Here is a 19,830-nt window from a genome sequence, read left to right on the forward strand (position 1 = left end):
CAGACAGGACACACTTCCTGCAAAAGGTTGGTCAGACCAAGGAGGAGGTCAGTGAATACGTCCAACTGGATCTGCATTTCATCTTTTAGCAACTAAAATAGAGGGTTGTGAAGGGATCCATACAGAGCTGTTATCTTGATTTACTAGGGGGAAGATGCTTTTGCAGTTATCCAGTGCCTCAGTCCCTGCCTTCTCCAACCTCCTCACCCTCATTTACACCACATCTGAAAGAGGGAGAGGCACCTCCAAGAAGTGACAGGACTTCAAGAAAAAACACAGAGACAAGTAGAAGGGAATCAGGTCACTTTTCATCAAAGAAAAAAATACCATTAACCATAATGGAGTTTAACCACCATTATAGATATCATGAAATCTGCAATGAAGATATCCCAAAAAACTCCAGAGCAATAAATTCTGCAATCACATAGCTTTCTTCTGAGTTGTAAAAACAAATCATGTGTTTTTCAGAAGCAAAGAGAGCAAATCAGAACATATGAATAGGAACTGCTGCTCCTTCTCTCCCATTTCATATATATCTTTATCTATCTACATATGTCAGATTAATAAAAAAACCCAAAAACATAACTTTGGGCTGCACAGTCCCTACTCACAGCTGAAGCACTGCCTTAGATTGTCTAAGAGATATATCTACTCAAACGAGCTTTCTCACAGGTCTGAGACTTTGTGAGCTGAATTCCTGGAAGATTTTTCTCATGTTTTTGGTGTAGTTTTTGGTGGGGTTTTTTTGGTTTTTTGTTTTGTTTTTTAAATTTATGCACTGTTATTGTTGACATTTCAGAACCCCCAAAGCAAGAACAAGGCCCCAAGGCCCAGCTGTTCCAGCTTCAGGAAAAGCCTGAGCTAATGTAACAGAGCTGGAGGGAAATTGGAAGATCACTCAGTCCATGCTCACACCCCAAGGCAGGATCATCCACACCCATGTTCATTATTTCTCACAGATTCATCTAACTTTTCCTAAAGCCTCCCAGTGACAGAGGCTTGACAGTGTCCTCAGGCAGTCTGTGCCATGGCAGCTCTCCTGTACATCCTGGGCAGAAAGGATGATTATTCCCTTCAGTGCTGCAGCAGCCTTTGAGCACCTAAGACCACCATGCTGCCTCCCCTCAGCAATGTCTTATGGTTAAAGAATTTAGTCAATCTTTCTTTGCAAGGGATGTTTTCCAATCCTGTTTTGTGTTTTCTTGTTTGTTTGTTTGTTGGGTTTTTTTGTTTGGTTGGTTGTTTTTGGTTTTTTTTGTTTAGAGGAAGCCATTCAAGAAACAGTTTGAGCTCTGCATATCTTTATGGAGAACAGAAATTCAGAAATATGACTGCTAGCAAACCTAAACACGAAGTGTTTAGTGGTTAGTGTTTACCAAACAGTGTTTGCTCATCCCCCTGCTACTTCTCACTTGGAGACATTCATCCACCTGTTTTATTCACTGGCTGATTTATGTTAATTAATTTGTCCAGCTCCCAGTAACCCCAAATTTCAAAATGAAGGCTGTAGATGCCAAGAGCCCAGTCTTTTGGTATCAGTACTATGGCTCAGGGCTCCTGGCTAGATCAGGCTAATGGCTTCAAGCCTGTTTTCTCTCTAAGCTAACAGGATAAAACACCACATGAAGAAAACAGCAAGTCTCTAACTGCATCCCTAACCCATGTCTGGAGGCTGTTTGGCAGGGTCAAGAAGTCTTTGCAAACACTGTAAAATACTGAAGAGGGAAATGAATAAGTGAAGACAGCATTAGGAAAAAGACATTCTCTTGTATGTTGTTGTTTTGGACTTTGTCTTCTTTAAAGCTGAAGTACTTAGCAAAGCCCATCTTGTGTTTGTAAAGCCCCTAACTTGCAGGTGGAGACAGGAAGCTTGGCCATACACCTACAGATAGAGGCTTAGTGGGCATCAAGAGAATGGAGTGAATCCCTTCTGACTTACTGCATCTCTAAGCAAACAAGTTTTTTATGCTGCTTGCCACCTCCCCATCCTTTGACACTGAAATCCTCCCCACTGCAGATTAAGGGCCAAAGACAGAAAACATGATTCCATTCTCATTAGACAGCCTTAGTGGTCAGACTTTCTCCTGGAAATTTTTAGGTTTAATATGTCATCCCCTTTCTTTCCTGAAAAACACTTACAGTGCAAAATACCTGCATGGCTCCTGTAGCCATGGACTATTTCACACTGAACTGAAAATAAATTCAAAGAGAATCTCCTTTTTTTTTTTTTTGTCTAGGCTCATATCAGATGGCTTTTGGTCAGAGATGGTCGACACAGTGCATATCCTGCTGCAAAAGACTGTTTAAAGATGGCTCCTTTGTCCCCAGCAAAATGTCTCTGAATTCAAGGACTTCATGGCACCTTCACTTCCAGGCATCTCTGCTTTGTACCATGCCATGCAGAGGAAATGCCAGCAAGATGTACAAAACTGTGTTTTCAGACTTATTAATTCAGCAAACAAGTCCTAATGTGCACTCCTAACAGAGTATAAATCCTGAAAAGGCAACAAAAAAAAAAGAGGGACAAAATGAAATCTATTTCCTTTTAAAGAAGGAACAGACCTCCATGGCTTAGCACAATATTGTCTTAATTTTTCTCCACATCTCACTGGAAGGGGGATAGATGCCCCACAGGCAGGGCCTCTAACACTTCATAACAGGAGCAGTGCAAGCACCACAGGTTGAAACATCCTCAGAAAAGACTGAGCACTCTGTATTTGGTTAATCATAGTAAACATGCATACTAGAACAAAAGAAAAAAAATTAGCTGGATTAGCAGAAGGCAGGCAGTGGGGATAATGCCAAGAGTTCTACACATACATTGCTACCAGAAAAATAGCTTCCTTCTACAAATTCTATTTTCCTGTTCCATAAAGCATTGGGAACATTTTACAGGAGCAGCTTTGTCTTGAAGCAAACAAAGAAGGGAATACATTGCCCTGACACGAGTAGATTGAGGATGTCTCATACAGGATGTGTCACCTAAGGAAAACATGCAGGTACCATACAAAAGGACTGCAATTCATACATTAACTTGCTATGCAGCAGCAGGGACATCAGCAATGCTGGCACTGCACTGAGGGCTACAAAAAAGCAGTGTCTTAATAGGGGATGGTGCTAATGAGCCTTCTTCCATCACCTGGACAGCCCATATTGCTCAACACCCTACCATGTCCTACCTGCTGAACTCAGCTCTCAGAGATACATCCTGAACTGCCTATTCAAACAGGACCAGAGTGGCTACAGGGTAGCCTTGTTCACAGGATCACTAAGGCTGCAAGAAGCCTCTGGATGTCTCCAACAAAAGCTGCCTGCTCACAGAATGTTCAGCAACAGGGTCACATTCACTTGTCTCCCTAGCCACCAAATGGAAAGAAGGATAAACTCTCATTTATTTCCTAAGAAATAGTTACTGAAGAGTGGAAATAATAAATACAGGGGACAGGAGGCATTAAGGGCAAGTTCATTTAAGCACAGATATTGTTCAAATACTAGAGATGAGACATTAAGGCTCAGTCCTTCAGATGGCTCCATCTAAATCAAAGGAACCTCATCACTTGAGACAGAGAATCCCAGGGTATGTGGGTGGGTGTGTACATTATATGCTTGCACAACTGGATTCTCTCTCCAAAACGTACTGCTGGCATCAATAGTCATCCCAGTTAATCATCTTCCAAAATAAAGTCATGAATTCTCTTTATAAGAGCAGGCAACAAGTTGCAGTGAGCTGCCTAGCCACTGCTTTCAGAGTCCAAGTCTGAATGAGCTTGGCCTACAAGCCTGTAACAAATAAACTGCTTCTAAATAGAGGGATATTCCTCAAAAGAGATTTTTAGCTTAGATAACTAAGACAAACGTCCCATTTACATGTTAATTAAACTACACAATTCCCACATGTGTTAAAATTACAAAAACGTGTACTTTACAGTGCACACAGCAATAAATCTTAGAATTACAGAATCATGGAAATATGCTGAGTTGGAAGGGATTCACAGTCCAAGTCCTGTCCATGCAGAGGATATCCCCAAGTGTCCCACCATGTGCCAAAGAGCATTGTCCAAACACTTCTTCCTAAGCTCTGTCAGGCTTGGTGCTGTGACCACTTCCCTGGGGAGCTGTTCCAGTGTCCAAAAACCCACTGGGTGAAGAACTTTTTTCTAACTTCCAACCTAAACCTCCCCTGACACACAACTTCAGGCCATTTCCTCAGGTCCTGTCACTGTCACCACAGAGCAGAGATCAGTGCCTGCCCCTCCTTTGCCCCTCACAGGAAGCTGTAACTGCAGTGAGGTCTCCCGAGGTCTCCTCTTCTCCAGGCTGAACAGACCAAGTGCCCGCAGCCATTCCTTAACATGCTTCCCTTCAAAGCCCTTCACCATCTTCATTTGGATGCTCTCTAATAGTTTAATATCTTCCTTATATTGCAGTGCCCAAAGCTGCCCCCAGCACTGCAGATGAGGCTGCCCCAGCTCAGACCAGAGCAGGACAATCCCCTCCCTTTCCTGGCTGGCCATGCTGTCCCTGATGTCCCCAGGACAGGGTTGGTCCTCCTGGCTCCAGGGCTCTGCTGGCTCATGTTCATCTTGCCATGAACCAGAGCCCCAGAGCCCTTTCTGTGGCACTGCTCTCCAGCCTCTCATTTTCCAGTCTGTCTGTACATCCAGGGTTGTCCCATCCCAGGTGCAGAATCCAGCATTTCCCTTTGTTAAACTTCATGCAGTTGGTGATTGCCCAGCCCTCTGATTTGTCAAGGCCTCCCTGCAGGACCTCTCTGCCTTGGGGAGAGTCAACAGCTATTCCCAGTTTTGTATTGTGTGCAAACTTGCTCAGTATTTCTTCCAGTCCTATGTCGAAATCATTTATGAAGATGTTGAAGAGCACAGGGCCAGGATGCCATTGGATTTCCTGGCCACCTGGGCATACTCTGGCTTGTCCAACCTCTGTCAGCCAGCACCCTCAGGTCATTCATTAGATCTCACATAACTTTTCTTTGTCTGTGTGATGGATATATTTAACAAGAAAGGTGGCATTCTGCAAAATAATCCCACTCTTACTATGTTTGGATCTTTGTCCTAAATAATTCTATGGTATGATCACAGACTAATGCTTGTCATCCCTGGGACACCAAAGGCAAGGAAGCTATTTCCAGTAGTATACCACTGAGTTGCACATAGCCTGAACTTGGTGACAATGAAGGCACTGGAGATGTCCCACAACACCTCTGCATCATACCAGAAGAGTTCTCTTTTATTTCAACAATCACACAAAGTGCTTTGATCTTAAAGAATCTGTTTTTCCTAGAAAACAGCAAAATTCTCTCTCTCAGTTCCTAGGAAAAGACAATATTTTGCTTCCTTTTGTAAAATTTGATGCATCTTTTTCCATTCTACATTGGAAGGGTAGAATTCCATCTACCATTTCAGGCACACCAAGTATGAAGTTCACATTCCTTGAATTCAGTCACCATTAAATGTGGAAAGAGATTTGATCAGACAAATCAGTAATTTCTCCATATAAATTAACAAAAATGAACATACAAAGATGAGCACAAAGGTCTTGCATCACAGACGTTTTGCCCACTTATCAAAAGACTGCAGCTCCAGCAGGCTGATCCCTCCTACAGGAAGGAATAATGGAAATCAGCCATCAACTTCATCTAAGTAACATGTCTGAAAAAAAATACATTAAATGCTTACGGTCCTAATGCATTTCCAAAATATCCTTATTACTCCCCCAACTATTGGAAGCACAATAAATTCCTAGCAGTTTCCAGCAGTTTCCATTTCTACTTTTTAGAACTTAGGTAGAGGGAAAAAAAAAAGAGTATTTAAAAAAAAATCGCAGAACCTCCTATTCCACATACTAACTTCAAAGTACACATTTACATAAATGATTCAGAAATATTTAGGCACTAAAAATCCATAAGTAAAAGAGAAATACAAAATACTTTAAAAAATTGATTTCTTATTTCCTCTCTTCTGTCTATGGGAAAATCTGGGGTTCCTGTCAGGTTTCATCTTAGGAGGGATGTGGATGACTATTTAAACTGAAATGTTTCTCTGGCAGATGCAGACATTCCATCATTATATTGTCCCACTGAATGGGCAGTATTGCACATGAGATGTACCATATCTTCATCATGAACGTGCTGTAATGGCTAACAAGAAAAATTGTAGATGATTTATTTAAGCAGAACCAGCTTATATATTAAGGGTATGACATGTTCTGATGAATCAACTAATTTTTCCTTCTCTTTCATTTCCTCTAGAACTTCAAAGCAATCAAATGTTGTTTATGCATAAAATTTAATCCTTTCGCCAATCTATAGTTTGATTGAATTTGCATACTCTATTTCCTACAAGTCAGTGTGAAGAGAGCCTCATGTAATTGAAACCATTTCCCCTCCAGTCCTCCTATCTTTGTTGCAGTATTTTCTATTAGTAGCTCTATTATGTCTAATATCTGTAATGTTGGCAGATTAGAATTTTCACTTAATGCAACCTGTATTTATAAACCACTAGGATGAAAAAAGAACAAATACAAGAAAGAGGAAATAATAATTACCTGTCTTTGATGCCACACAGATCAATGTGTAAATCACTAAAATTCCCCAGGGAGCCTTGCTGAACTAAAATGAGGTCCTTGGGCTGGTTATCAATAAAGATGAGCCTCATACAGCCTTGAAAAGCAGTAATGGGATTTAAACACTGGGAATCAGTGAAATTGTCAGGGCACCCTGTGGAAAAAAGAGAAGAGGCAGAGAAGAATATTGGAATGTTCAACTATTTCTGCTGGGATTTCCTGATGCAAGAACTCAGAGGCTTATTATTCCAAATGTTTTTATTCCTTCTGCAATGCAACCTCCAGTGTTATAAATCCTTCAGTTAGGGCAAGGAAAAAAAAAGAAAAATAAGCCAGCCATTCAAAATATCACATTATGAGGTTTTCACCTTGTGAAACATACTTGTGTTGAGCAAAATCAAAATGTGTTTTTTTCATCATCTTCAAAGTCCACAGTTGATAGCAACTAAAACATGAGTTGTTAAAAGAGTTGTACAAAATATAAAATCATTTTGAGTTAAATTCTGCTACTGAAGTAATGTGCAGACGAAATCTTGTGGGCAGCAAGAAAGCTTTTTTTATCTGAGCTTCCCCAGTATTTAGACACCTCTGAGATCCAAAGCCTCCTGTACATCCTCACTTAGTGCTGTATCTACAGGGTTCATCAAGATCAGAACCATACTACAGTAAGCACTACACAGAAATATATTAGATTAAATATATGACAGTTAATGACAGTACCTGTCTAAATTAATGTTGCACTCCACTCCAAAAAGCAGATGATAGTATTTTTCAAGACGTTTTTTCCACTTTCTAAATTGAGCTAAACGTACCTTCATTTTCCACAAGATCATTGTACATAAATACCTTTGAAGATTTGAGCCGTATGTCACCTAAGCTCCAAAAAGTCACTGAGCCTGGACAGAGCAGTGCTATCTACAGGAATGCTGATAACATTAATAATTCTAACGCCTTTTAACCAGGAAAAAAAACAAAAAAACAAAAAACAAAAAAAACCAAGAAACTACTCATGGTTAATACAGCTTGCAGATTTTGCATATATTGTCAGATTGATGTAGGTACCCATCAAATATCACTAACAATAGTCCACTTTTACAGCTCTGCTTGTAGTCTCTCTGCCAGGCTTGACCAACACCTTTCAACCTGCCCACAGAGCTGAATGTACTGCAATTCAATCAGTCACAGAATCACAGAATCACTAGGTTGGAAGAGACCTCCAAGAACATCAAGTCCAACCCACATCCTAACACATCAATGAGACCACGGCACCAAGTGCCACATCCAGTCTTTTTTTAAATACATCCGGGGATGGTGACTCCACCATCTTCCCAGGCAAAGCATTTCCAATACTCTATTATTCTTTCCATGAAAAATTTCTTCCTAATACCCAACCTGTATCTCCCCTGGAGCAGCTTGAGACTGCGTCCTCTGGTTCTGTCAGCTGCTGTCTGGTCCTTACTGCTGCAAGCAGTACACCTAGGGAGAACTCAGTGGTGAGCATCTGAGGATCTGCATCACAAAAACCTCCCTGAAACAACCTACCTCCAAAATAGTAGCTGTTCCCAGAGTAGATCCTTGAGACAGTGGTTGCATGGCTGGCAGTGGCAGCATCGTTGTCCAGTGTCAGGGTAATGCGATGCCTCCTGGCATTGATGTTAACAGAATGCCAAAGCCCATCATGGAGATTGGTGCCTGGCAAAAAGAATGTACAAAGTCAAAAAGAGACATGCAGGAGACAAGTGTATTCTTCAAATCTCCTTTTGCTTTCAACTTGTGACCACAATTATGCAGTTGGGCTATCCAAAGTGAGAACTGTAGCTGAAAAGAACTCATTACCTCTGGAAAACAAGCTGGCATAGAAGAAAGGGCCCAGGAAAAGGGAAGTTTTGAGAGTATTTAAGAAGGTCATCTCACATGTTAATCTAACCTGGTACTACTGCAGGCATTCACCAAGCTAGCCCAATCCTTCACCTTTCTGTTATGATTTTGGGGGTGTTTATGTTTATCTTCAGCCTGTTGGTAAATGCTTACAAGTCCAGAAGTGTGCAGAGATTTCTACTGAGCTTCTGGTACTAAATACAAGCGTGAGGTTGCAGAGGATTTGATTTAATGAGACATTCATAGCCTGTTCTCAGGCTCCAATTTGAAACCTGACTGACTCCAGTAGGTATCAGTAGGAAGGATTTGTGTTTCTTAAAATCCTCCAGCACCAATGCAGCACACAGCACTATTAATAGATGTGCAGAAGTTGGATTTCTACATGGATGTTCTGAGAACTAGGATTGTTGCTCTGACCAGGAACTTCTAAAGGCTGAGGAATATACTGGGCAGTCTCTTTCTCTTCTAGACACTCCTGCAAAGCGGTAAATAACCTGTCTTGTTTCCTTATTCTGAAAATCAGTGCTGCATCCTGTGGCTCTTGAAATACCACCACAGAGCTACAAACTCCACATCCTCTATTTTTCCAGCCATGAGAGTCAATGGGTAAGCTTCTGAACCCACACACAGAGGTGTAGATCAAAAGTAACCTAATTACAGTTCAAAATATGCTACCATCAGGCTGAAGTCACTGAGATCAGCCATAGACAACTAGTATTATCCTCCACCCTAACAGGGTATTTTTGTTAATGTTGCTTTCAGAGAAAGCAAACAAGCAGGAACATAAAGAGGTGTGAGAACAGTTCAAAACAAAATTTAAAAAAAACAGTGGGTGTTAGGTGTGTGTAAAGCCATTTCACCATGAATTTCAAAATGAGACTACTTACTCAGTAATGGCTGTTAACACATTCACAATTACCACAGAATTAGAGGCTGGTTTTCCAGAAAAAAATGGATGATTTTTCAACTAGAACAAGTGCATTTTGAAGTGGAATATGTTAAGGTTTGAAACTATTACAAGAGGAAATAGATCCCATTTGGGGGAAAAATCGGTCCATTTTTGAGCAGGCATGGGTTTATTATGAGTACCTGACATCTGCAGAACATGGTACATGCACCTTCTGCATATTTTCCATTTACAAGCAGGCAGTTTAGCATGTTTTCGATAGGCTGGACCCGGGTTCATAATTTCAGAACTACATAAAAACAAACACACCCAACCAAATATTGACATTGTCTCAGCTTTGTCAACAGTTTAATTAGGACTGCAATAAAGGCTGGAATCTCAGTTTTCAGTGTTCAATTGCAGCAAGCTATAGCTGTAGCAATCTACATGAGTAAGGATAAATGCAGGGCTGCCTCATTTTCTATCATAAAGGAGAATGAAACACGCATACAGAACAGCTCTGCTTTGACAACTCTGTCAGTTTTTTATCTCTTCTTCTTTTAATAGATACATCTGCCCTCTTTTAGTCTGTACAGGGAATATTAAAATATTACATGTTTTTAAACACCTGCCCTTTTAGAAAATATATTATTGTTGTTGTTATCATCATCATCAGTATATTATTATTACCTCAAATTATAAATCAGAGAGTCAGCCCTATTTTACCCGCTTGCATCCCACCAGCTTCACTACACAAAGTAACTTCTAAAGTGAGTAAGAAAGTCTAATAGGGAGTGTGAAGAGAGGAAGCCCATGGTCAGCCACTCTTCTGAGTGCAGCATAAAGGAGGAGTCCAAAGCTACAGTCAGAGAAAGAAAATCAGCTCTGAGCCTCCCTTAACTTCTGCTGGGGAAAGAGGTTGTGGCTGACCCGGCTCCCAGCTGATTTCAGCACAGTCTGAAGATGGGAACAGGAAGGTCTTCACGTGACCTGACTAAAGAAAATTGAGTGTGACTGCTTAAGAACAGAGAGGCTCAGGTAACTGTCAGTGAGATTGAGTTTGGAGATTTCAGGATGCTAGTTTTCCAAGCTTAGATCAAGCTGTGCAGAGTGGCTTTACCACGGGAAAGAAAGAGAAAATTTAAAAGAGAAAGGAAGATCGGGTGTTTCCTTATTGCTTGATCCTTTCATCCCATAGAGCTGAACCTTTGTGTTTTAGAAGGAGACAAGTGAAAGTAAACAAAAAAATAAATACCACCTTCAGTGATTTCCACTGGGTTCTCAGTCTCCTTTTGAATAAGTAGCATCAATCTCCCATCATGGAGATAAACCAAGAGATGTCCTGAGCTTTCAGACAGCTCGGTGAACAGAAGTAAGCCATCTTTATTCCATGTTCGGAACTGGAAGCTGACTGACAAGCCATCAATTTGAGCAGTGCCGGGGAGCAGCAAATAGCTTCGACTGGAGCTCACAAAGGTGATAGGAACAATTTGTGGTTCTGAGCAAGAAAAGGTCACATTCCCCTGCAAAAGAAAATTAAAAATCAAACATAATCAGCATGATATTTTTTTCAGTCATCCCAAAACTTCTTTAGTTAAATAAGCTCATTGAACTTCTAATCACCCTCAAGGCTGAAATAGGAATTATTATTCAGACATACCTTTGGAAATCAATAGGAAATGCATCTCTCCATTCTGGGAAAATATATCTAACTTCAAAATTTTACTTTTAGCCCAAATGTTGAGGATCAAAAATCAAAACCTTACTTCTTAGAAGGATCTAAATGTAACCAAATGTCCTTATCAATGCCACACATTAGTTAATTATCTCAGTCACCCAGCCCTGAAATCAATGGTGCAATTTGACTAGAAGAGAAGCATATTTACTCAAAGCAGTCTGCTGAATCTACCCCAGCTTGTATCACTGTAGTTGGTGGAAGAAATGACTCCATCAGTTTGCTCAGCCACTGTAGATTACCTCACCAGGTCAATCAGGCCATGGTATAAAACCTTAACAGCATACAAAGCCAGGATGCACTTAAGGAGCCACGTCTTTCAAAGCCACTCCAGGAGATTGTTGCAGCCAGCTGCTTTGAACTTGGCTGCTTTGTAAAATACCAACTGTAATCTGATAAAACCATCGGAGTGTAAGGCTTTCTCCATGATAACACTTCTCATCAGAGCCCGTGCCTCACTCTAACAGGATAATTATAACAAACAGCACTTGATGGATGTGCGGGAAGTTGCACAGTGCTTGGGGAATTCCTCTCTGCTATCTCAGACAGGTGATGGAACTGCTTCCTATCACTTTCAAATGTCTTTCCAGTCTTTATTTTTTAAATGGAAAATAAGATGCCAGAAATAGACAAAGCTATCATTGGATGAAACAATGTTTGATAGATATTATCTATATGGAGCTATTGGCATAGTACCTGTTCAGTTCAGAACACGACCTACCAGATTTGGCAAAAGGAACCCATGGGTGTATCATATTAGAATGTGTTTTGAGATATAAACCAAAGCGTATCTGAAACTCCACTGAACATTAGTCAGGTGGGAAGTGGGATGGAAATTTGGTCTCAGTCTTTAAAAGTTTCTACTACCTGCTGGGATTTGCCACATGAAGAGATGGCACAAACTTTTTTTTTGTTATTGTTACATTTCTACCTCAGTTTTTAATCAAATTCAGGTCAGAAGTCCTGTCCTGAGACATGACCAGCAGAGAGCCAATGCTGGGACACATGAACAGGACCTGCACAACTCTCTCCTTGCTTAACCTGGTGAGACTTCAAGCTGTGCAGTCTGACTTCAACTTTAGCCTCTCCATTGTCTAAACTGAAGCAGAGCAGGTCTCATTCCACCTGCCGTAAGAACAGGCAGCTGGAAATGCACAAAGGTAGTGCTGCATTATTCTGTGTAAATGGGATTAAAAGTGCATTTGGAAGACAGACAAGAGGTGTGTCTGCCTTTTGGGGAGTTCTTTTCATGAGGTATTTTTGTTATTCAAAAATTGAGATCTCCATGACATAAGGGCCATAAGTCATTGAAGTCAAAGCTAAAAACTAGCCAAAAAATTGCAAAAAATAAAAGGAAAAAAATAAAGTTGAGTAAAACAATTGGTGCCACAAGAACTTACATCAATTCAACGGACTAATTTAGGAGGGAAACACCTTAAAGTAGCATTCCAGAGCAAAGCCAGATGATGTAGTTAATGCACACCAACATTAGTTGCTGACATCCTTACACTGACCAACCTGTCTACCTTCCTAGAGACAGTAACAGGAAAACCTGAAAGAAGACATACACAACTGTTACTTTGAAAAACGTTTGTCCACTGAAGTGGACAAATTCCCTGTACAAGAATTGTTAAATTTGCCATGAGTGTTATTCTTGAACAAATTACTCCAGCAGGTCTCAGTCAGAAAAGTAAACAGCTCCCTCTAAACCTTCATCTGATCATGAGCATTTTGCTTTAATTGGCAGCAGTTCTGGAACTCTCCAGGGTATATGCCAGATTTCTGGCAGACACTTGATTTTATAATTGAACCCAATTTAACTGAAAAGTAAAAGCTCATTGGCTAGGAAATGGGATAAGAACAGGCTAATCCCTAGAGAAAACAAAGGAGACGCTCAGCTCTACCCAGCTGCTGAAAACTCTAGCTATGATGTGCCATTTGAGAATTCCATTGAGTCCATCTCCAGACTGATTAACGACTCCTCTAACAAGCAGTGAAATCTTTAGAAAATAGTTCTTATTGTTCTGACAAGAGAAAACTTCTGAACCTAAAAATGCAATGGAGATACTTGCGAATTTTCACTGACTGCCATGACAGTTGTCTTAAGAAAAGAGTGGAAGCAGCCCAGATTTCTGCAGGCAGGGTAAAGCTTTCGAGGTAGTTCTTGTTCAAGTGAGATGTTGAATGAACAGGCAGCAGCATGTTACAGCATTTTAAAGAAGAACTAGAGCCTCTCCTATTAAAAGAGAATGGAAGAACACAGTTGCTAAGAGATGAGAATAAAAGTGGATTACATAGAAGATCCTCTGAGCCATAAACCTCATCCAAAACTGACTGGAGACTTTCCAGTGACTTCTGTGGGACTTCAATAAAACCTGTATAACTTGAATGAACCATTTCAGTCTTTTCTGGCCTTTCTTCATGTAGTATTATGTGCTGTTCAAGGAGGAGAGAAGACAACACCAGAGTCAGAGCAATTGGTAACAAGTTCCTCATACATCCTCCTTGCTCTCAGAGAATACTAATCAAAAATAATATGCACTTGGGAAATTATTCAAACTGACAGCTGCACTGCAATTCTCAGCACTTAGCCTACCAGAGGATCCAGGCCAAGATCACAGCTTGAAAAGGAAGAACAGTAAATGAGTATTTCTGAGCTCTCATTCTACCTGCAGGTTAGAGCATCAAATGGGCACTTAAACTTTCCTCATTAATCACTCTATGGATACTGTCCAATAAAAAGGGTATCTTGCTTTCTGCAGAGGATTAGAAAGGATGATTTCATATGGCAGGTAAAGGGACTAAGATCCCAGGCCTGGCTGAGCTATAAATGTGGTAAACTGGCAAGAATATCTCCAGCTTTGAAACTGGAGGACTAGTTCTAGCTGTGAAGGGACTGAGTTCAGAGACAAATTTACAAGGAGAGCAACAGAAGGAAAAGGTGACCTCTGATGCAGTTTTAAAAGGATAAGATGAAAAATTGGCATTCAACTCTGAGAAACTGGATTTTGAGAATGAGGGAGGTTCCTTCAAGCCCTGTTTTGAAATTAACTCTCTCCAGCAGAACAAATGTCAGGAGACTCAGATATTTCAAATACTTCTCAAGACCATGCTGAACACAACGAAAAGCAGATCAAAGTGAGACACGAGCTCCAGCCTTCTGAAATACTGCTGCAAACTGTCTTCAAACAGGACACGGGAGCACCAAGGCAAACGGTGTTCCTTCTGTTAGGATGGGTCCACTGAGTGAGCAACCAGTCCATCCCAAGAGCAGGGGACCAGAAATTCCTGTATTGAGACGGGTTTCTGTTTCTCTGAGAAAAATTTCAAAATGGAAATCTGAAAGCTTTCCTGATCCAAGTTACATTGAAACTAATACGGCCCCGTGATAATCAATCTCGTGACAGAGGACTGCCCTATCTCCACTTACTGCAGGTATCATGGATTCCACTAAAATATTAATTGTTTATCATATTGATTTAAAGTTTTTTTTAACATTAAAATAATATTCCCAATGGAGAGAAAGTAACATTTAACAAAAACAGAAAAGGCTTAGAAGAACCTGAAACATTGTGACCATGAGAAAATCAGGGATTAGATGCTTGCCTGGACCTTTCCAGATGTTCTTTATCTCAGACTCCTAAGCTGACTGTGTCACTGGCCAGAAGCATAACAAAGGATTTCACCATTTTTATGCCCACAGTAACTGTACATTATTGTTTCATTACAGGGTGCAATAGTTCAGAGATGCTGACAAAAGATGAGAGAAAATACCAAAATATTTTGCAAACATTCTACATCATTTTTCTCAGAGACAGGAAAAGGGAGAAAAAAGACCACAGGAGGAAACAGACACATACACAGAAAATAGTGACCACTTAATATTTTCTCTCTGTGTTGTATTGACTTTTGTCTGGATGCCAGGTGCCCACCAAGCCCCTCTATCACTCCCCTCCCCATGAAGTGGGGGGAGAAAATGAAGGAAGAAAACCATCTTGTGGCAAGAGACAGTTTAATAAAGCAAAATCAAAGACTGCATGCAGAAGCAAAGGAAAACAATAGACTTAATCTTTACTTTCCATGAGCAGGTGATGCATGAAGCAGGGTTTCAGCATGTGTGGAAGTTGCTCCACAAGGATAAATGCCTCTTCCCTTCCTTTTTCTCTTGGCTTTTATTGCTGAGCAGACTCATTTGGTGTGGAATATCCCTTTGATCAATTTGGATCAGCTGTTCTGGCTATGTCTCCTCCCAAGATCTCACCCATACCCAATCTCCTGGCGAGGTGGAATATTCACTTTAAGCAACAAGAAGGAATGAAGCCAGCCTTTCAAATTCACCTTGCTAGAAGTGAATAAGATAGATGACTTAAATCAAACTGGCAAATTATTACAGTCCAAGTCCAATTTTTGCTCCACTTCAAGGTAAAGTGATCTACAGCTTATTAGTTTTTATTGCCTGGAACAAAACACAGCAGCAAGGAGATTTTTTTCTTCATTATTATTATGAAAACAGAACCACATCTACCTTAAAATAGAAAAGTGTATAGAAAGCAATTCCTATCAGCTTTTTTCTTTTTTATGTATTAGTTTCCTTTAATAGATGTTGCTCTTTTAAATTCTAATTATCTGTGTATCATAGCACAACACCAGCCTAAATGGTTGGTGTGAACTGCACACAATCCAAGCTCTGACTGTGATGGGCTCAGCTTGCCCCCTTCTGCTATGCCAAGTACCAAGGAGTTCCTAAGACCTCACCAATTGGAGTAATACCTTAAAAAATATACTAAAGCCTTGGCTTTGCAGAAAATTACATTTTCTCCCATTTTCCTTATCCCCTGCTAACTCCTATGACAAAAATTAGCCAACTCTCTTCCCCTCCTACAGGGACTAACAGCCTTATCACCTCCCACCTTGAAACATCCTCCTCTGCTCAGCAGGCACTAACTGCCCTACTCATTCAATTTCACTATCCAGATAATGTAATAAATGAAACCCTGAACAATTGCTTCTAACCTCTAATTTTCTGAAGTCTGATGACTCTCAAAAAAGCCTTGTTTGCTCAGAAACACACTATTTTTTTCTGCATGTCATCCAGTCTTATTAAAAAATTATGGTCTGCCTTTCCAAAAGACTTGATTCATTTGTTGTCATCACAACTATCAAAATCGTAACACAAAGAAAATTTTTATCAAGGAGGGTTTATTAATGCAGCTGTATGCTGGATTATACATTTGCACACTGAAACTCTTTAGAATTGTGGACAAAGCCAGCTGAAATCAATGGGAAAGATGTCATTTAAATAGACTTTATTTCAAGACCTCAGCTGAGGTGACACACTTAATTTCTTTCAAAATAATCCTGTTATACCCTTCAGCAACAATAAAATAGAACTTTAGAATGAATGTTATTTATATAGACTTCCTTGCAATTCCACGCTGCAGGTAGAATGCAAAGGAGACTCCTCTGAAGACCCAGAGAGCACACAGAAAGACAGAAGAAAATATAAAAACCTGTTTTTAAAAGAACAAATTATTTATGGAATCTGAGTTCAGCTGCCTTATCTAAAATATAGCAAATTCAGTTCTCTTTAGTCATGTGACCCAACACTTCCATTAAATAACTGAAATTTACTTTTAATAAAATAAAACTTTTTTTTTTAAGACATTCAACTTGGTCCACAGGAAGTTGTGACAAATGTTACTAAAAACTTCCAACATCTTTTATACATTATTCCTATAATCTTACTGGACCACAAAAAATAAGAAAAAGAATCTGACTTGTGATTATCCAAATCCTAGGAGGGGCCTTCACAAATCACCAGCCTGATGTTCACAGATAGATCAACACTTGCCAGAGCACTTTGGTAGAACGAGACATTCACAGACAAGAAAACTCTTCTCAAGATGAAGGTATCTCAAATCAGCTTAATAAAATAGCATGTTTGGATTCTCTATAAAGAGAATGAATTATTAGTTTACATTCTCCTGTCACTAGGTATCTTTCCTTGCTCTTTGATGCTGGCAATTGGTTATTTCCCCAAGGCACTGCAGTGATACATTTACATGTCACCACATCCCTCGCTGTGCTGAGCTGTCACTCTCACATTCAACATGGCAGGCCAGCCTAGAAATTCAGGGGTATCTGAGAGCTGACAACTTCTGCCTTGCAGTACCCTGCACTCCTCTCAAGCCAGCACACGGTTTGCTCTGCTAAATAAAAATCCAACTCCAATTTCTATTAGCCAGAGGTAATGGAAGAGAAAGGGAGATCGTGTTTTTCTCAATTTCAGTGAGTAAGTAGGGTGGAACATTGAGAAGACCAAGCACAGCATCTTTTCATGACCTCCTAATTTCTTTTCATCAGCTAGACAACTTCCTATTTTCGCATCACAAATCAGTGAAGCACAAAAACAACTTAAGACCTCGCCACAGGTCATATTTGAGCAGTTTCTAAAGGTGCAACCAGAATCCAGCATTAAGTAACCACTGGTGGAATGGATCCTATATTTTCAGGATGCTATAACTATTTTTTCTCTTATCTACTCCCTCGACCAGATGCATTTAGCAATTCTCAATGGATTTATCTTCCTAAAACTTGCCCCATCTCTTCCTGCACCTACATACACTCTTAATGAGCACAAAATCCCTCTCTTCTCCGTCCCACATATCAACAGGTCAAATTTCCTTCTGTGAAGAACAATTCCCTTCTACTTCTTGTAAATGTGGCCCTTACTTGAATATTTTCTTGCCCCTACTTAACTGGCAAAGGAGCGTAACTGCTGTGAGATTTCTCATGAGCAGTCTGCACTTCTCTTGTACTGAGAAGACATTCAGTCAATAGAGCAAACCCCTAGATTACTATTTTAAAGCATTTTATGAGGTCTTCCAAAGGTCCACCCTATGACCATGACAGTGGTTAATTACAGAAATTTGACTTCTCATAACCTTTTGCAGTAATTGCTTGGAAAGCACATAAAAGATTCCCTATCATTGCCCCACATTCAATGATCAAGGGAAGGGAAAACAAAATGAACAAAAAACCCCAAACAAACAAACAAAAAATACAAAACCAAACTGCCAATCAAACAAAAATACCACACACAAACAAACGAACAAAAATCCAGAAAAAACACCCCCCAAACCAACAAAAAAAAACCCCAAACCAAAAAACCCAAAGAAACAAAACCCAAAAACCCACAAAGCCTACAACATGCCATGAGGGACAGAAGAAACCCCAGAGAGAAGAAAGATAACCTGTCCAAACAGACAGTGCTATGTAGGGAGGTTAAGTATCAGGCAATACAAAAATGGAATTCTGAAGGCAAGTTCCAGTTCAAAGAGACAGGCAGCCTCGTTATCTTGAGATGCCTTCTCAAGGGCATTTATTGCAAGTCTGAAAACTGCAAATGAGTTACAGAAAAGAACAGGCAGAATGATAATCACAGCCACCACCCAAGAGTACAATACACACTCCAACACTCTGTTATTGACAACCTGTAGTTTCTTCCTCTGACTTTAAATGCAGCTGGTTTGGGACCATTATTTATACGGGTGAGGAACTACATCATAAGAGGAAATCTATACTTCCGAAGCTGGTGTATCATTCTCCTGCTTGTGTGAAAGATGCCCAAAGTAAAAAAAAAAAAAAAAAAAAAAAAAACCCAAAGCTGATGGGTATGAAAACCTCCAGGTTTGGCTCACTGACTCTGGCAACATTCACAAAGGCACAGAGTGAAGCAGAGAGTGAGTGCTGAAGTCTGTCTGCCTTTGGAGGTGAAACTGATGTCTCTAAGCATTAATGGCTTCCTAATCCCAAACCAACCAGTTTGTCATCAATTATCTTTTGCTAGGAGACAAAGGCACTAACAATGCAGAACCATCTCAGATGACCTACAACTTGTGGGGAGAGAACGTAAATATTCAACCCATTTTTGGAAGGAATAGTTCCAAGTCCCTGCTATATTTAATTGTTCTTCTGTGCTAATCCTTTCATTGCATTTCCATTTCAGACTACAAAGCCATGAAGCTTGCAGCTCCCTGTGGAAAGAGGTTCTTGCTTGAAAACCTCAACGCACTTTGAGTAAAAGCATTTAGTGCAGAATAACTCTGGCAGGCGAAAGACTACATTTAACAAGAACAAGTTATTTTAATTTGAGGAAGTTAACTGCTAATGAGTGGGGAAGAGCAGAAAAGGGAAAGGGGATCAGCCTGAATAACCAACAAGTACCTGAGAGTTGCTAGAAATTGCTGGGATACTAAGAATGTTGGAAAATAGATTTACAGGGTCCATTTCCTATAGAAGGGTGTTCATCTAAGATTATGAGGCACTCTGAGTGTGGCAACCTTTCCATGCACTTTGCATATCCAAGTGTCACAGACACAGCACAGAGCAGCTCATAAAGCTTGAAAAATGCAGTACAGGAGCTCGCCTCTGGAAACCATGGCATTTAAATCATCACTTATGTGAAAGAGATTGAAGGATGGAGGCACATCTCCACTACCTTAAATTGAGAGAAGGAGCTGGATTCCTGGCCTTTCATCAAGCATTGTCTGAACCCAAGTGTAGTGATAACAGAGTTTCATTGCTTGGGGCCACTTATACCCAATGCCCTTCTGAGAAAAAGTGCACTGCAAAACTGCTGTTCCCCTTTAGAAAGGCCTTCCCATTATTCAGCCAGCAAAACAACCAGCTGTTTAATGACCTAAGAAGCAGACAAGGGCTCTTTGCTCCCCTCTTTACAAAGTAAGCT

At 40.3% G+C, this 19,830-nt stretch overlaps 1 protein-coding gene across 1 annotated transcript in view; it reads right to left on the minus strand.

Annotated features, from left to right (window-relative positions):
- The window catches only part of CNTNAP5 (contactin associated protein family member 5), a 269,015-nt gene that overhangs the window by 114,357 nt on the left and 134,828 nt on the right, over nt 1-19,830 (minus strand). The window contains exons 8-10 of the mRNA XM_014871836.2: nt 10,605-10,869; nt 8,125-8,274; nt 6,565-6,736 (exon numbers count right to left, since the gene is read on the minus strand). Of these exons, the coding sequence (XP_014727322.1) occupies nt 6,565-6,736; nt 8,125-8,274; nt 10,605-10,869 (587 nt within the window). The remainder of the gene's footprint in view (nt 1-6,564; nt 6,737-8,124; nt 8,275-10,604; nt 10,870-19,830) is intronic.

Source organism: Sturnus vulgaris, chromosome 7 (genome assembly GCF_052056855.1).
Source record: "Sturnus vulgaris isolate bStuVul1 chromosome 7, bStuVul1.hap1, whole genome shotgun sequence".
NCBI lineage: Eukaryota > Metazoa > Chordata > Aves > Passeriformes > Sturnidae > Sturnus > Sturnus vulgaris.